This window comes from Equus asinus, chromosome 23, assembly GCF_041296235.1.
Source record: "Equus asinus isolate D_3611 breed Donkey chromosome 23, EquAss-T2T_v2, whole genome shotgun sequence".
In the NCBI taxonomy this organism is placed as follows: domain Eukaryota; kingdom Metazoa; phylum Chordata; class Mammalia; order Perissodactyla; family Equidae; genus Equus; species Equus asinus.
The window spans coordinates 40347619-40365373 of NC_091812.1; the positions used below are offsets into that span (position 1 = coordinate 40347619).

General features: G+C 43.3%; 1 protein-coding gene across 2 annotated transcripts in view; it reads right to left on the reverse strand.

Annotated features, from left to right (window-relative positions):
• GLDC (glycine decarboxylase) overlaps positions 1 to 17755 on the reverse strand; it is a 121001-nt gene that overhangs the window by 1793 nt on the left and 101453 nt on the right. For both annotated transcript variants that reach the window (XM_070496069.1, XM_014851125.3), the window contains exons 17-23: positions 17278 to 17403; positions 15703 to 15852; positions 14121 to 14233; positions 12524 to 12665; positions 9966 to 10077; positions 3694 to 3789; positions 587 to 759 (exon numbers count right to left, since the gene is read on the reverse strand). In XM_070496069.1, the coding sequence (XP_070352170.1) occupies positions 587 to 759; positions 3694 to 3789; positions 9966 to 10077; positions 12524 to 12665; positions 14121 to 14233; positions 15703 to 15852; positions 17278 to 17403 (912 nt within the window). The remainder of the gene's footprint in view (positions 1 to 586; positions 760 to 3693; positions 3790 to 9965; positions 10078 to 12523; positions 12666 to 14120; positions 14234 to 15702; positions 15853 to 17277; positions 17404 to 17755) is intronic.

Consider the following 17755-nt stretch of genomic DNA (forward strand, 5'->3'; position numbering starts at 1 on the left):
TGGACCTAACGAGAAACTAAGGGCTCTGACCAGATATAAAATGTACATGTTTTGGAAGAGGCAGGGGAATGCCTAACAAACTTTTCTCCAACATAGGCCATAAACATCATAAGACAGTCAGACCAAGTACCAATCCAGTTGTTGTAAGAGGCAACTGCTCCAATACAGAACCTATAAAGGACTTGTCTTTATCCAGAGCTTGTGAGGTAAAGAATCTCACCAGAGCACATCAGAGACAGAATAAGACCTGCCCAACTAGATACAGTCCTTCAGCCTCTGCTCCCTCCTTTGGCAACCAATTAGGAGCATGTGTGGTGTATAGCTCCTACAGCCAGGAAACAATTACGTAAACAAAATAAAAACATATCAGAAAGTATCCACATTATACTAAGTAACCGCTTGAACAAGCTGTTACGTTGTTCAAGATTTAAACTTCCAAATAATGCATACATCATCTCAGAAACATGGTCTTATTCGAGGCAAGAATATCATCATCTGCTGAGAGTTCAGGGGTTGCTGGCACACAATCCAGGCACCGTTTTCTACTCTATGGGACACTTTGGATCAAGTACCAGTGCCTACGCACCTTCAGTGGATTGACCCTGGGGTCCACGCGGCCCTCCTCAATGTCAGCGATTTCCTGCCGAATGCTGATCATGGCGTCACAGAATCGGTCCAGCTCCGCCTTGTCTTCTGACTCAGTGGGCTCAACCATGAGAGTCCCTGCCACTGGCCAGGACATGGTAGGGGCATGAAATCCTGGAAGGAAGACAGGGGAACTTGCATCATGAACTTTGACTTCCCCGATTCGGAAGCAGAGCCCCTTCCCAATTTATCCTAACAAAGTCATCAAATAAATTTGCAAATATGTGTATCTAGGGATTCATCTTAGCACTGTTTTTATAGAAGAAAAATTTAGGAAATAACCTAACATCCACCAATAGAGGATCAGTTAAGCAAATTTTACAGGGCAGTCATACAATAAACATGTAACCATTCAAAAGTATGTAAATTTATATTAATTAAATTGGGTAAACATTCAAAAATATGAAAAGAGCAAGCTACATAATGATATTATCCCATTTTTGTAAAAGAAAATGACAAAGTATTGTGTGTATATATATAATTTTACATATATATAATTTTTTTTTTTAATGAGGGAAGATGCCTTGAAGAATAAATACTAAAATTTTAACAGGGGTTACTGCCAGAAAATGAGACTGGGATTTTTATTTCACTTTGATTGTGTTTTAGAATCTTTCTATAATGCTCACGTATTACTTGCAATCAAGAGAAATTAAAATAGTGTAGCCTACCAAAAGCTAAATAATGAGGTACCAAGCATTAAGGAAGCTAGAGGAAGTCTTATTGTCCCCATTGCACAGATGAGGAAACCAAGGCTTGGCCAGTACATGGAAAGCCTTTGCCTTTACACTGAATACAGGCTGAAGGTGTTTTCTGTTTCCAAAAGTTTTGACATGTAAGATGAATCGACAAGACACATGGTCAAGAGAGAGCTTTCCTGGACAAAAGCCAAAAACAACTTTTTCCCATTTCTTACACTCTTTCTGTGAAACTCTAAAAGATAAAGAACAGCTGCCAGGCTGATATACTTGTCTGCTAATTTTGCCCTCGAGTGCAATGGTTCCCAAATTCTGATGTGCATGATCGTTCCCTGGGGTGCTTTAGAGGCATGCCTGCATGCTTTAAGGTATTGTCTCCTCAACATTGTATTATAAAAATGTTCAAACATACAGATAAGTTGAAAGGACTATAGAGTAAGCACCCATATACCTTCCACCTATCTTCTGCAATGATGCTTTTTTTGCTTTATCGCATATCTGCTTGTCCATCCATCCATCTTATTTTGGATGCATTTCAGAGTACATTGCAGTTATCAGTACACTTCACCCTAAAACACTTCAGCATGATATCCTTACCTAGAATTCAATATCTGTTTGCATATTTTTGTGATAAAATTTACATACAGTGAAACGCACAAATCTTAAGTGTACCATTTAATGAGTTTTGACAAATGCATACAACTGTGTCACCCAAACCAGAAAGGGATATATATTTTTTAAATAGCTTACCCATTAAGTCTGACCTCAATTCGACATGTGAGCAAATTCAGCCCCTGCTGTAGCAGTTCCCATATCTGGAACTATCTGAATTGTCTTGGAAACAGACTCCTGGATCTCGACCTTGATTCAGGAGGTCAAGGTAGGGCTCAGAAATCTGAGTCTTAAAACTCCCCAGGTGATTCTGATCATTAGCTAAGTTTGGAAACCTCTGCCCTAAGACAGTGTGCCCCAAACTTGCCTGATAAGGCTCACCAAGGAGTGCTTGTTCTAGGCCTCTCCCCTAGAAATCCTGATTCCACAGGTGAGGTGAAGACCCAGAATCTGTGTTGTCATTGTCATGGTTAGTTTTTACTTAACCATTCTTTCATTCATTCATTCTCTCACTTATTAAACATGTCTGTGCTGAGTGCCTACTATGTGTCAGGCACCTGGATGATTCTGGGCTTAGGGCAAGCATGGCAATCTCACACATCAAAATCATGACAAGGACTTGGAAATACTAGGTAGTAACTTCAATCCTCCCAGCCCCTGCTCTCCCTCCCGAAAAGGCTGCCGCCGCCAGATGTGTGATGCAGGCCTGCAGGCTGTGCATCCTAGAAGCCAGGCCTCATCCTCACTCTGCCATCACTCAGCCATTAGCCTGGAGGTTGAGTCAGGTTACAGGAGCAGCCAAGAGGAGATTTTGAGGAAGTAATTGCTAATTTCATTAATGAAACCTTTCTCTGGCTTTCCCGCTTATTATCAGTGTAGCTTTGCATAATAAAATCATTCATTCGAGAGAGGAGTAAGTCACACATGTGGGACTCCCATTATGATGCAGTAGTAAAACTATTAAATTATTCAAGTTTTCACTTTCCTTATTAAAAGAAGTTATTCAAATCATCATTAAAAGTCAGATAGGACTCTACATCCATAGAAAGGCAAAGTTCTCCCCAACTTAGCCTTTCTGAAAATTCAAGGGTCTTTGACATTATTAATAATATCACTAAGAAAATGTATTTTAATAAGGGCTGTGCTGAATGAACACCCACTAATACACAAAGGGCCCACGTCTTTCAAAATCAAAGAAAATTGCATCGTCTCGGTGAAAACAACATGAGCCTATTCCTCCATCTCTAGAAGCAGCTGAAACAGCTATGCCATGACTAAGATGGTTATAAAACTCAAATGCCATTCGTCTCTAACACTTCTACAGGTTATTCGCTCCACTTCCTTCACAGTACGCCAACTTACCTCTTCATGGAGCTCGCTGTGGGTGGGATTGAAGAACTTACCAGAAACGTGGGCAAAGACCAGCAATAATTTTCTTTGGGATTTTTAATTTTGTTAACTATAAAGACTTCTTTTGTTGGCTGTTGATGGATTCAAGATGCATGATTTAATATTTTCTGAAGGACAGTACCAATGCAGTCATAAGAGAAACTTTTTCTCTGTCACTTTAAAGGTTGTCTAGAACCTTAGGCTCCCCATTTAGCCTATGGATCCGTCCACTATGGTGCCTGCACATTCAGTTTGGGCCTTGAGGAAGTGGTCCATAGCCAGCATGGGCAGCTGCATGAATGTCAAAAGCCCAAGTTCCCCTAGGGATAGCTCGTATAAGGCCACTCACCATAATCCTGAAGCCTTTTGGCCACATCCACGGCCTCAATATTTGCAGACTTTTTGAAGGGTCTTGTATCCAAAATAAATTCATGAGCCACATAACCTGTTCAGGAAAATTGTTTCAGCTCCAGATTAGCATCAACTTGTTTTGCCCAAGCAAATGAACAAATAAATCAGCTTTTTAATGCATATCCACGAGGAACAAGAAGCCATGGACACCTGGTAAATTTATAGTTGGCAACAAAGACTTCATCTGCTCTCATTACAAATAAAGATTTTTAACATGTCGGGCCACTGTGTTCAATCTTTAGTGCATAGCGCACCCATGAGCCAGGAGGCTGATGGGAGGCGAGACTTTGGTGCCAAGGCACTACTGGAACATTCAACAGAGGTTCCTGGGGATGAGGTTATTTCTACTCCGAGGATGTAAAATCTACTTGCAACAGGTACAACATGTCATCACAGCCCTGATCCTTTTATACAAATTCTTTCTAGAGCTTAAGATCCATTGACACCCTTTTCAGCAACTTTCCCCCCAACAGCAAATGACTGTTTCTTCTGTGTGTATGTAAATATATACCAATGATATATCCATAAGCTACATACAGAATTGTATGTGATTCTTCAAAGGGGCTTTTGAGGTTTTGGTTTTAGGCTTCAGACTGAGAATTACAAATAGGGGCTGTCAAACAGCCCACAAGTGGCAAGGAGTTGTTAAGACCAAAGTAAGATTCACTTTGTTCTAGTTTATAAAGTGATTGCCTCTCTAGGCCCAGGCCACTATCTCCCCAGCATGAGCTACTGACCACCTATCCATTATAAGAATAAAGTAACAAGTCAGCATTTTGACAAATATAACCACATTCCTGGGGGCTTCCCAAATTCCACGGCCCACACTGATGAATTTCCTTTGAGGAAACTATCTACTCATGAGACAATAATGTACTCCTTTTTCTTCACCCGCTTTCCTGACTCTCAGCGAACAATGAATCTGCTTACAGATACTTGGAGCAGACCGACCTCCTCAAGCCGGTGAAGAATAGCTCCAGTCATTAACAGCCCCTGAAGATAGTCTGCACTAGTCTGCTTCTTATGCAATGGTTACATATGAAAGGATCGGTTTTGTTTGAAAATAAAAGTATGAGAGCCTGAGTCTTTGTATATACTGTCACTGCATATTTGTAAAATATGCTTTCTAACAATGATGGGGGTTAAATTTGTAAGGAGTGTGATTCCTAAGTAGAAAGTTGCCTTCATAGGGAGATAAACTCAAGAAAAAAGTGCCTGAAAGGAATGACCAGTTGGAATGTTCATGGGGACACTCATGAGATTATTTAAGTCCTCATCAGTTATTAATTCCAGGAATCCTTAAATGTCCTACTATGCTACCACACTTTAGGAGCCTGGCCTCAACCTTTGACCTTTCTTCTCTGAACCTCTGGCATCTACCGCAAGCACTGTGACAGCACAAGAGGAGGAAGGCTAATGAAGCTCACTGTTCTGAAGGACACTCAGCCGACAGGAGGGGAGGCGGCGGGAGGGACACAGGACAGCAGAGAGCAGAGTCTTCCGAGCAGAGGTTCAGCAATAGCTGAAAGGCCCCATAGAGCCCAGCCCAGCCCGGCACTGCTAACACCAAGACTTCATCTGCCGAGGCCCCACCACAGCCAGGCGGTTTGGGAAGAGCTCCATTTTCAAAATGAGGTTCAGATGTTATTTTCTAAATCCATAGTCTAATGCATTCAAATAGAAACTGTAGTGCAATTTCAGCATCTCTCTCTGACTCTACTTGAGCCCTGAAAGCGGTGAAATTAAAACTTAGTGTCTGTCGGAGGCCAGATCCCAAGATGTTCGTCTTTGTTTGCAGTTTCTAAGGAGAAAAGATATACAAATCTTCTGTGGCATATGGTGAGTCAGGGCAATCTGAAGTAGAAGTTGTATAAACTGATCAGCGCAAGTTTTAATTTTCACTGAGTAGGTGTTTCCGCTGGGCCTAACCATGACTATAGCTGAGAGTCTGAAAAGATACCAAGTCAAAGGAGCAAGGAGAGGAGGGGGTGGGATGATGGAAAAGCAAAATAAAAGTGGCTTGGCCCTTGGCTTGGAACACCCCCCCCGCCATGTTATCTTCTGAGGCTGAAGATGACATAGGAATGTGCTACAGAAAAATAAGGTTCAAAACTCACCTTAAAAGCAGAGACCAAACCTTACTTATCCCACATCCTCAGAGTGACTCCTAGAAATAAATGGAACTCACTAGCTAATTATCCTATAAACCTTGGGTGGGCAATCAACACTTGGTTGAGCTTTTCAGTTGCAATCCAAGGACCACAACTAACAAAATCAAAACTCCTGCCTGTTTCTCTGGGAATGAGGTCCCAGAGGTCCCAGTAGGTGAGGCCCCTGGCCTCAGGAGGGTCACTTCCTGGTCCAGGATGTGAGGGCCCAGCTCCTGAAGCCCATGTCTGCCTATAAAGACCACCAGGAAACTTCTTCAGGGACAGGAATTTCCAGACAGAGTTGGGTTTGTCTAAGGTCAAAAAGGGATAGGCATTTATGAAATTAAAACATTGGGATACTAACAAAGTTGTCTACTCCACTGATGGAAACTCCATTTAGATGAAACAGTGAGCTTGGCCTCCCACAAGAGTTGACACCTGTCAATTGTTTTTTAATGCTCTAAAAACAGCATCTTACCTGAGGTAATTCCTTTCTTCCCTCATCATGGCAGAATAAATATGACTGCTGCTCCCCGATCCCAATTCTTGCCTGTCACTTCCTCGCTTCGCAAAACCATAAGCCTCAACAGTTTGGCTGGTATTTTCAAATCTCTCAAAGAAATGGTTCATAACAGCAAGCCTGGAGTTCATTAAAATTATTGCTCCATAGTCATCCGCAATTCCAAAGTCTTATTTAGAGCTAGTAAATATGATTAAGGTGAATCACCATCTTCTAATATTGCCATCAGACATTTTGGAATACAATGTGTTTATTAAGAACATTTTTATTTTGGGCCCTCAGGAGGCACAGTGATGATTCCTTTTTAGGTCTTAAAATACTAAGCTTCAAATTGTATAATAAATGTGTTTACCAGACCAAACATGAGGCAATTTTTGGTTTCATGAACTTTGGGATTGGGTAATAAAGTCTGTAATCACCAATCTATTTCTGCTTGGGATGAGAAATACAATTTATTATTTAATTCTGGGGTAAAATGTCAAAACAAATGGAAATTTCATCCATCTTTTTGTGCTGCAAATCCCCTAGGCCTGGGCCGGTCTCTGCCCAAAGCAGTCACTTAAATGCTAAGTACATGGTAGGCACCTAAGAAACACTTGCTCGTTCACTTTCCTCTCTCCTGGAGCTGCTCCCGTGCCCACATAGTCCAGATCACACTCATTCTTGCTGTAAAGAACTAAACTTTGCATCGCACAACTCTGAATATACTAAAACTCACTGAATTGTATATTTTAAGTGGGTGATTTGTACGGTATTTGAATTCTATCTCGAATCTGTCAGATAAAGTTAATCATAAGGAAGTTTTAAATATAAAAAAAAAATTGTAAATTAAAGTCAAAAGATCATTCTGCATCCATCAAATTGGCAAAGATATTTTGCATTTGGTTTGTGTCGCTTTTTCAGCCTAGCGCTCAGTGCTCACTAGGTCCCCGGTGCCGCAGTCACTCGCATACGCTGTTAGTGTGGGGAAAGCTGGCCATGTGGAGAGTGTACATGCATTCACATCCTCTGAGATAATAATTTCTCTCATATGACTATAACGTAAGGAAGTAATCAGAGATGTTTTTAAAACTATACATAAGTAAAGAATATTCATTGCAGCATTGTTACAAATGCAAACAACTCAGGGGGAAAAACCCTACAGAATTGCTTAAATCGTGGTATGTCCACACAGTGGAATCATGGTAGCCACTTTTAAAGAACATTTCATGACACCGAGAAAGCCTCACAATATACGATAAAGTTAAAAAACAGGACGCTAACTGTATTTGTAATACAATTGTCTAAAAGCAAGATGAGAAGGCATACAGCAAAATATTAATAGTGGTTATTTCTGGATGGGGGAACTATGAGTCATTTAAATTTTCTTCCTCATACTTTATTTTCCAAAATTTCCACGTGAAGTATATATACATTACTTATATAATCAGACAAAACAAATACTTAAGCTAATTTTTAAAGCCAATACATAAGCAGGATACATTTCACGGCGCAGGAGCTATATTTGAATTCATTAGTAGATCTTGTAGCTTCTTTAATACCCACTTCAGAAATATTTTATTGCAGTGCTTAGAGACATATTGCCCACAACCCTTTCCTACTCTCTGGGGACCATTCCTAACCAGAGCTTCTGGTTATTTCTTTTCTATTTTCCAACTCCAGAACCACCCCTTTGGATACACATTTATAAGGCAACACCAGCCTTTAAATTAACAATTAGAGATGTAGATGTACACTCTGCCTGGGCCCGAGAAACTAGGAGCCAGAGAGGCCTCGCTCCTTTGCCCAAGGTCCGGGCATGCTGGTTACTGATGCCGTCTCTCTGCTACAGTCCCCTTGGTCCCTGCTCTCCAAATCTGTGCCCACAGCCAACACGCTGCATGTCTACCTGGCTCTTAGTGCCATCCCCTCCCATGCCCTCTAGGGTGACTTTGTTCCCCCATCTATTATTCCTGCTATGGTAGCTTCGCTCTCCCTTCTCCACAGCCTTTCACCTGGCAGCTGAAACTCTTGTAACAAAAGAACAAAACTGTATCCTATTGAAGCCGCTCCTGCCCCGCTTCATTACCAAACTCCCCCAAACCATGACTGCTGCTACTTCTCCTCCCCAACCTCAGTTCACTTCTCCGCTCATTTCCACCTGGCATCTGCCTCACCATTTTGCCGTTTTCAAAGATGACCAAAGGGTTGCTAATTGTTTAAGGCCAAGGTTCTTTTAAGACTCATATCGTCAGGCCAGCCACTTGCTCTTCTGTCTGTCTCTCCCTGTTGTGCAACACCACGCGCCTTTGTTTGTTGACTGTGTGTGCTGTGCCAGGCATGTTGCCGCCCTGCAGGAGTGTGAGGTCTGATGGAGAGAGCCAGACAATAAACCAAGTGGGAGAAATCCTCAGTGGCGGAGGAAGCCAAGAGGAGGGAGTAGTTCTCTCCGCCAGGAAAGGGAGGCTTCAGGGAGGAGGAGGGGTCAGAGCAGAGGCAGGAAGGGCAAGCAGTGGGTTTTCTAGGGAGTGGCGCTGTGACAAATGCTGCGGGGGGGGTGGGGGGGGGGTGGGGAGCTCTAAAGCTGCCTCAGCATGCAGTCTCCCCTCACCAGCTGCCCCTTCTTCCGCATCTCTCTGAACGTAGCCATCTGCTTGTGGGGTTTTGCTTTTCCTCTGCTTTCTCACTACTCTTTCCTTGGGTCTTACCATTTCCAAGAGTCTGCTCGCAGATTCTGTGTCAAATCGCTGCACTTCTACATGGCTCCATCCCCTCCCATCACTTACAGGGGAACTTTGTTCCTCCATCTATTATTTTCTCTTTTGTATCTCTGTTATAAGCCTAAGAGGCTTATGTGAAATTTCTCTTCACACTCAACTCATCAGTAACTAAGTCCAGCTGATTCTCCTTCTAATAGTATGTTAATTCTCTGAGACTGTCTTAATGATTTTAACATTCTCTTAATCCTGTCATTTGCCTGCTCAAAAACGTTTCTGTCATCTGGCTCACAGAAGAAGTCAAGAGCCTGCCAAGACCTTCAAGGCCCCAACCTTGAAGGTTACTTCTCCAACCTAACCCTAGTCTGTCCCTCTCCTCCTATGCCATCCTTCAACCCACCCAACGCTCCAGCCACCAAGACAACTCCTTTTCTCTGTGTCCTGGCTTCTGCCACTCTTCCTTTCTCAGGTCAAATGGCTCCTCCCAGAAGGCTCTCCCAACTATGCTGCCCTGACTCTGCCCAGTGTGAATTACTCTACGCTTTTGGGAAATTCCCATAGGACTTTGTGAGATAATTGGCTAGTGGTATTTACGTACACGTCTCTCAGTTGAGTGGGTTCCTTGTTGACCTGGGCTGTCTAGACTAAGTGCATCGCAGAGCCTTCTAAGTAATGATACCCCTACACTGTTCACTACATTGAAGTTATTTCCAACAGCTCTATGCTTTTCTACAGTATATGCTAAGACACAGAAGTTTCTCATCCACTTCAGAAAACCACATCTACTAGGTCAAACTCGGTTTGGCCAACAAGAAGAGGATGGTAGACTAAACTTGATACTTGCCTCTTGCACCCCGGAAAAGGACTCTGTAGTGTTTTTCTAATCGCTTGGCCATGTAGTTGGCATTTAATATAGCAATTTCCGTGGCCTGTTTAAGGCCCTTGCCTCCCATCATCTGCAACAGAGGGAAAAAGAGCCATCAATCAGGGAACAGGTAAACCCAATGGACACTAACCAAAGACACCCCCTAATAAATCCCACCTACAAAGGAAGTCAGCCTACCATCACTCTATGGATTGCAGATGAGTGGAAAATCCTAACAACGACATCTGTCAGTACTCTCTAAGCCTGAAATACTTTCTCAAAACTACTTTGAAAAGCAGTTTTGTATTTTTTTGTTGTAGCAACAGGGCAAAATTTACTACTGACTATTGTGTTATCTAAAGAGGAAAAGGAATTGTTTTTAGGTTACATGCATTTGGGGGAGTTTTTGTTTGTTTGTTTACTGTGAATTTGAGATATCTTGATAATTGCTAGGAATTCTATGGGATCTTGGCCAAAATCCCCACTGATTCAGTTTTGTACAGTTTGTCTTCCAATTGTTTATAGTCAAGGCTATGTATGTCTAACAATTGCCAGGTTCAATCGTATCCTTTGCTGGTGGATCATAAGTTCTTGTGATTATATAGGGTGAACATCATCCCCAGCAAAGAGATTAAAATCACAATTACACCAATTTTTATTGCCTACTTTCTTCCCAGAGTCATGTACAATAGAGGCTGATATGTATTAAATACATAACTAATGTACAACAAATGAGAAAACATCTAATAAAACAACAGGGACACTGAAGTCCAAAGTAAGGAGAAGACACCTTTTGCCAGGCTGGTCAAAGGCGGCTTGCTAGAGTCAGAGTCCAAACTCGAGTGGAAACTTAAAAATGGGTAGAATTTGGTTGGGCAAAAAGAAAGGGGAAGGCACTCCAGGTGAGAAGACTGGCAAAAACCAAGGTGTGGCAGGGAAGACACATGGCTGCAGTCTGGGAATTTCTGTAGAGCCTGGTGGGTTGTGACCACCTCTTGCAAGCCTTCAACCTTTGCCAGAAAGGACTTGGAATTGGTTCAGCCAGCCACTGGCTCTCGATCTGTGCATCAGGGTCACCGGGCAGCTTGATGGCCTAAGCCCTACCCCACATATGCTGCATTTGATTCTCTCTGGGCTGGGGCTAAGGCATGTGTGTTTTGGGAGAATCCCCTAAGGGATCTGTGTAGGCTAGCGAGACCCAGCAGTAAAGGCAAAGGGAAGCCAGGAGAGGATTTGGGGCCCCTAGGGGGAATCTAGCAGTCCTGTAGGGAGTGTCCAAGATGGACTGCAGCAGGGAGAGAAGAAGATAGTTCCAGAGTCCAGGTGATAAGTAACAACAGCCTGAAATAAAGAGAGGGCGCAAGGGTGGAGGGTAGCTTAAACCCTACTATATTTTATTTTTAAACCGAGGCTCTGTCTGTTATTCCTGGCAGATAGACAAACCAGCTTTGGGGCATTTATTTTCTATATGTGAGAAATCATCTCCACCCCAAATATGTCCATAACAAATAACCCAGGTTTCCAGGATGTAGGGACCAAAATGAAGCCAGGAATTGGCTTCTGTTTGCAAAGAAGCAGATCTTTATCATGATTGTTTTTGTTGTTACTATTTGCCAAACAACTCGAGCATCCTTTTAAAAAGCAGGTTTCAGTCTCTGAGGTACAGAATTGTTCCAGCTTCCCAGAAAGTTTTCATTAAGAATCATAAATGCCACACTGTTCAAGAATAACAGCCGGCACCGGAGAGTCATCCGATATGATCTGCACAGCTGAGTTTTGGGGGTTTGTTTCACCAGAGCCACCCCTCCTTTAAGGAAGGGAGCCGGTTTGGGAAGGCAGCTCTAATTAGCCACTGAGCAAGTGTTCCTAACCACTGCACGGTCCTGTCAGCCCAGGAGGTGGGCAGGCCCATTTGAACAAGAGCTGTACAAAATAAACTCTGGCCCTAGTGCTTTTTGGAGAAACACAAAGGAAGGAAGCCTGTCCTCTGACAAAGTCTAATTATCCCCGAGAGACAGTTCCACAGGCCCTAAAGGGCAAAGAGCTTTGGGAAACCACTACATAAGCAAATTTCTGCTACTTTTCATCTTATCCTCCAGGCTCCCCAAAAATATAAAGTGAAGTGAGATGTATTCCTAAAATTTACCCCAGGATATCAAGCAAGTGTAATAATTAGTGTGTGCACTGTTTTTCACTTGCAAGGGGCCATACAAAGCCTACAGGAAACCAAATGACGTGGCCAGAACATCCACATGACTCATGGAACTTAACTCTGTCTGGAAAAATATATCTGGCGTGTCAGATGTTAAACACACTCTGAGAAGCCGAAGAAAACAGCCTAATGAAGAGATGCAACACATTTTAGCTGATTGCTGTAGGAAGGTTTCTTCTACTCAAGTCCTCAGCACTCTTCACTGAACCACATCTCATATTACCCCGGGATTTCTTCATTTTTAAGTCAAAAAGGAAGTCTGCAGTCTCAGTTCCTCACGCACACATCACATCCCCCACCCATCTAACACATTCACAAAACTCACCTTAACATAAGCCCAGGAAATGGGCAGGATGGAGCTGGAGCCCCAAGGGGCTGCGCTGACAGTACCCACAGGCCAGACATCCTCATTTGGCTTTACCGAAATGATGGGATGATTGGGCAGAAAAGGGACAAGATGCTTCTTCCTGTATTTTGTTTTTTAAGGTACAAATTCAGAAGATTGTAAAAAGATCCAGTCCAACCAAACAGGCAAGTGCTGGGCCCTCTCAGGAAACTCTATTCCTAGCAGAGGAACTCTGACGGTGGAAGGGAACTGACACCTGCTGAGAAGCAGATGTTCAGGAAGTGTTCCTTCCTTCCTCCTCCACTGGAAGCAGGGCTCACCAGCCATCAATGTCCCAGCAGCTCACCCAAGAACGGTGGCCCAGGATTTGGCAGAGGCAGGCAGCCATGGAATAGCATGCCGAGCCAAGGGCTCCCCAGGATGTGGGGACATCTCAGCCCCACAGCCCACCCCTCCTAGCCCCATGCCTCACAGTCTTTCCCAAGGCATCTAAGGGATGTAGAAGAGTGGTGCTGGGAAGAGGCCCCATGGGGCCACACATCAGAGGCCGGTATATGAACATCATTCACCCCATCTACCCCACAGCTGAGGCACTGGGGCTCCTCCACTCATTATAAATAATAATCAAAAAAGAAAGCAGAAAAAAGCAAGGGGCCAAGCTCCCAGTAACTCTGAAGACTAGCCCCTTTGGCACATTTTTGGAAGACTGAAGAAGCTCAGGAAATCGCTGCTTGGCATCATTTTCATAAAACAATTCGATTTTGCAGTGTAAGAAGTTATCAACAGCTACGAGATATTCCTTTAGTTTTATTCTGACTTCATCCAGGTATTTCTGGTAATGAGGTTTGTTTCCTCCTTACTTACCTCAGATGTAATAAGAATTCAGGCTGCAAAGTGTTCAACACCTTACATCCAATTCACGTGTCTTTTTGTGTGTGTGTGACAACATTTAGCTCTACTCTCTTAGCAAATTTCAATTATACAATACTGTGTTATCATCTATAGTCACCATGTTATACATTAGATCCTCAGACCTTATTCACTGTATTGCTGAAAACTCGTACCCTTGTACCAACCTCTCCCTATCCCCCACCTTCCCCAGTCCCTGGCAACCACTTTTCTACTATGAGTTGTTGTTGTTGTTGTTGTTATATAATTCACTGATTTTAATGATTCACTATCAGCTGATTTTAAAAATAAAGAAAGCAAAGTAAAGCTGCTTAGAAGTCTAAGTTAAAGCTGAGAGGCACTTTCCAGGTGCTAATATTCCAGTTTTAATCCATAATGTTCGAGTAATTTCCCTATTCATTACTATGATAATAAACTTTATCTATGCATGACTGGGAGCTTAGTGTGGCCAATCAAGCACTGTGGATAATAAAATGTAATTATACTCCTCTTTGGACATACCCTCAAAGCACCCCTTTCACTGCTCCTCCCCCAGCCCCTACAGGCACAGCACATATGAAGGTGTCCTTGACACTTGAAGACCTCCATGGGAAGAATAGTGAGTTTGGGGCCATTCTTTCATGCTCAGTCTCCAAAGCCATCCTGAGACCAGCAGCCCAGAACTCACACTCCGATGGGCCCCATGCCAGGGCCGCCTCCGCCGTGGGGGATGCAGAACGTCTTGTGAAGATTTAGGTGTGAGACATCAGACCCAAAGTCTCCAGGACGGCAGATTCCCACCTACCACAAAGGGAAAGAGCCAAAAGCGAAAGTCAAGAGCTTGAAAGGGCGCCCTGGAGAGGCAGCCATGCTGTTTGCTGCAGCCTCTTCCCTCAGAGGAAAGGCGGGCAGAGCTGTTCACAGAAACATCCCCAGCAGTGGCTCAAAACCTGGCATGCCATAGGCAGTGTGGCTTGTGGTTTCTATGGAGACAGCAACTGACCATTTAGCCTAATTTAGATTTTAAAGATTTTATTTTTTCCTTTTTCTCTCCAAAGACCCCTGGTACATAGTTGTATATTTTAGTTGTGGGTCCTTCCAGCTGTGGCACGTGGGACACTGCCTCAGCATGGTGCCATGCCCTCGCCCAGGATTCGAACCGGCAACACCCTGGGCTGCCAAAGCAGAGTGTGTGAACTTAACCACTCGGCCAAAGGGCCGGCCCCCAGATTTTAAAATATACATTTGAATACATAGCTAATTCCTAATTATCCACCCCAAGAAGGAGGCGAGGAAGTACCCCCAGTACAAGAAAGGATAGTACCTTCTTGCTATTGAAACAGGCAACTTTCACCCAGCAGTTCTACCTCCCTCTGCACTGTCGGCTTTAGGTAGCACGTGCTTTACCCAAGGGCCCCTTTAGGCACATGGATGCAAGGGGCCAGAGGGCTGCCCAAGAGGATGCTGAGCCGAGGGAGAGGAAGGGAGGTTGACAGTTTTCCTGAGAGCATCCTGATACCAGCCACAACATGCAATGGGCATTCCTGCCAGTTTGGCATTAGGGCTAATTTCGAATGTGGCCACAGACAAAGAATGTACTTATGCTATTGAAGCAATAGACAATCTCTGGACTACACTTACAAAGGTAATCAGACGGAAGCAAAGAAAAGCAGAGTCTGAAATGTTAAAAAAAAAAAAAAAACAAAAACAAAAGAACAAACAATGACTAAGAAGTTGAGAAAACTCTGAGACACTCCTCTCCTCCAAAGCCTCCTGGGAGCATCTCCTCAGAAGTGCACGCTACACAGAACACCCCCCACCAGCAGTCAGGATTGGCCCTTCAGGGACAGAACATTCAGTTGTTTTATATCGATGAAGCTGAAGCCAGGTTAATGGCTTGTCCAGGCCATGGGAGATCAACATCCACCAGTGGCCAAAAGTTGGGTCTGAATTAGCTCAGGAAGGGAGTCAGGTGACCTTCTTGTCTGTAGCACCGCCAGAGGAATCACGCCTCCTTACAAGCTAAGGACATTCACTCATTCCCTACTTCCTTTCAACCTTCTTACCTCCTCCCCAGCATCCCCATCACCTTCTCTAGGATCTGTATTGTCAGTGAAATTGGCATACTTTGTTTGGAATCGGCAATAAAGAAAGTCAGCCTCAGTTCTGAATTCAGTGCCATGTTTTAAGACAACTGTCAAGAAGGCAAAGAAAATAAAAGTTGTTTTGACTTAACCGTTTTCTCAGGGAGCCCCGCTCACATCGCCCACCTGAGCGTTCATATTTGCCCCGTCCAGGTAGACCTGTCCTCCATGTTGGTGGATCAGGTCACACACGTCGCTGATGTTCTCTTCAAACACTCCATTGGTGGATGGGTATGTAATCATGATTGCTGCCAGGTTCTCCTTGTGTTTATCCACCTGTGGGATAGAAGAGGCAGAGGAGATGTTTCTTTCTTGGCCAAACCCTTGCTTTTATTTTAAAGAATTAAGAAAGATGAAGTCTTGATCTTTTCATTTCTAGAATTATCTCAAAGGATGATGACAACAATAAAAGATTCATAGCCATTACTCCCTCCATAAGTCATTCCAAAAAATAACAAGATCCCTTCAGGCTAGGTCTCCATGGTCAAGACCAAAAAGACGGTTTGAAAGATTTTTGGATATTTTGGGCTCATCTCTCACAGGTGATTTTCCTTTGATTCAAGTTATCTCAGTAATTATTTCAGACTTTTTTGGTTCCAGCATGTCTATTTTCACAATTAACCTCTCTCCAATAATCTTACCATATCCACCCTTAGCCCTTTCTGTCTCATTCTGTTGAAATTAGAATTCCCAGAAGTGTTCCTGCTCTGATAAAAAAGTCTCCCTTGTTTTTCCTTTTGACAGAAGGCAAGCATATATAAAGGCACATTCCTGGGTTTTTTTTGCCAGCAAGTCAGAGCGAAGAGGCTCATGTGGAAATGAAAAAATTTTTTAAAAAGGTCATATCCTATACTGGAGGGACTTAATAATTACAACTACTGGCCCAGAATGTTTGTTGGTAAAAACTTTGTGGAGCGATGGAAAGATGGGGGTGGATGGGAGAGATGAGCAGCATTGTGTGTTTTTGGCTTCCCTTTGAAGGCGGTTACACGAAGTTCTCAGTCTTCATGCCTAATAACCCCGACAAAATCACATTACTATTCAACTGATTTCCTTCCCTCTTAAGACGCAGCCTCCAGTCCACCAGTGGAAAGCAGATACGGTTGCTAGGCAACTTCTTCCTGGAGGTTGGGAGGTTGGGAGTGGGGGTTGGTGTTTCAGGAAGGAGAGTGGAATGCTGCCTGAAATTCAGCAGGTAATGGCTGGGACAGTCACAGTCATTTGTAAAATCTACATTTATGTTTTAATTCCCAACACAAGACAGAGAATAACTGTGACTGCCAGTTTGATTATTAATGGGGGAAGGAGAGGAAGGTTGGGCAGAAGGAGGCAGGCAGGTCCTGCAAGGAGTACCCTTACTACCATCATGAATAATTCATTCTGTTTCTTACACATGTACAAATCAGAGGATGAGATTTCAGTTTAAAGGATTTCTCCCTGTTGGTGAAGGAAGAGGTAAAGTAGAAGATGGTCAGCTTTATTCAGAACCAAAAATGTGTCTGTTGCTTTTTATTTTTCTTATAGAGAACAGTTAGGTTTTCTGATTTTACGTCCTTTTCCCAGACCCATTCAAAGGAGGAACTGCAGTCTTTTGATTGGAATGCAAAAGAAGGTAACGTTGATACAAACCACCCAGTCCCTGCTCCCCACCGCTTCTTCCCAACCCACACGTCTCCTCTCTGGTAAGTGGAAGACGGGTACCATGGCCTTGAGGTGAGCTGCGTCGATATTCCCATATTTATCCACCTCCACAGGCTGAATCTTCATGCCTGCCATGTGGGCACTTGCGGGATTAGTCCCATGTGCTGATTTCGGAATGAGGCAAACCTTAGGAATGGAATGAAAGAAAGGAAGGAAGGAGAAAAAATAATCACCAGGCTATTCATAATGACAGAAAGGTCCTACAGTATGCTTGGAGCATAAATTAAATAGGCACCACATGCTTTACTTAAGCTGAGCACTAGAGCCTCAAAATCTGCTACAATTTCATTATTACCGTATTTCAAAACAATGTCCAAAAGAGAAGCTTCCATTTGAATCCCCAAATATTGTTCCCTAAACACTTTCAGAATATTAATACTCTCCTCCCTTATCCCAGCACACCAAAAACAGGCTTGGGCTTAGTCTAACCTTGTCTCAGTTATAATACATAGGAAGCATCTAACACAAGATGGGAAGT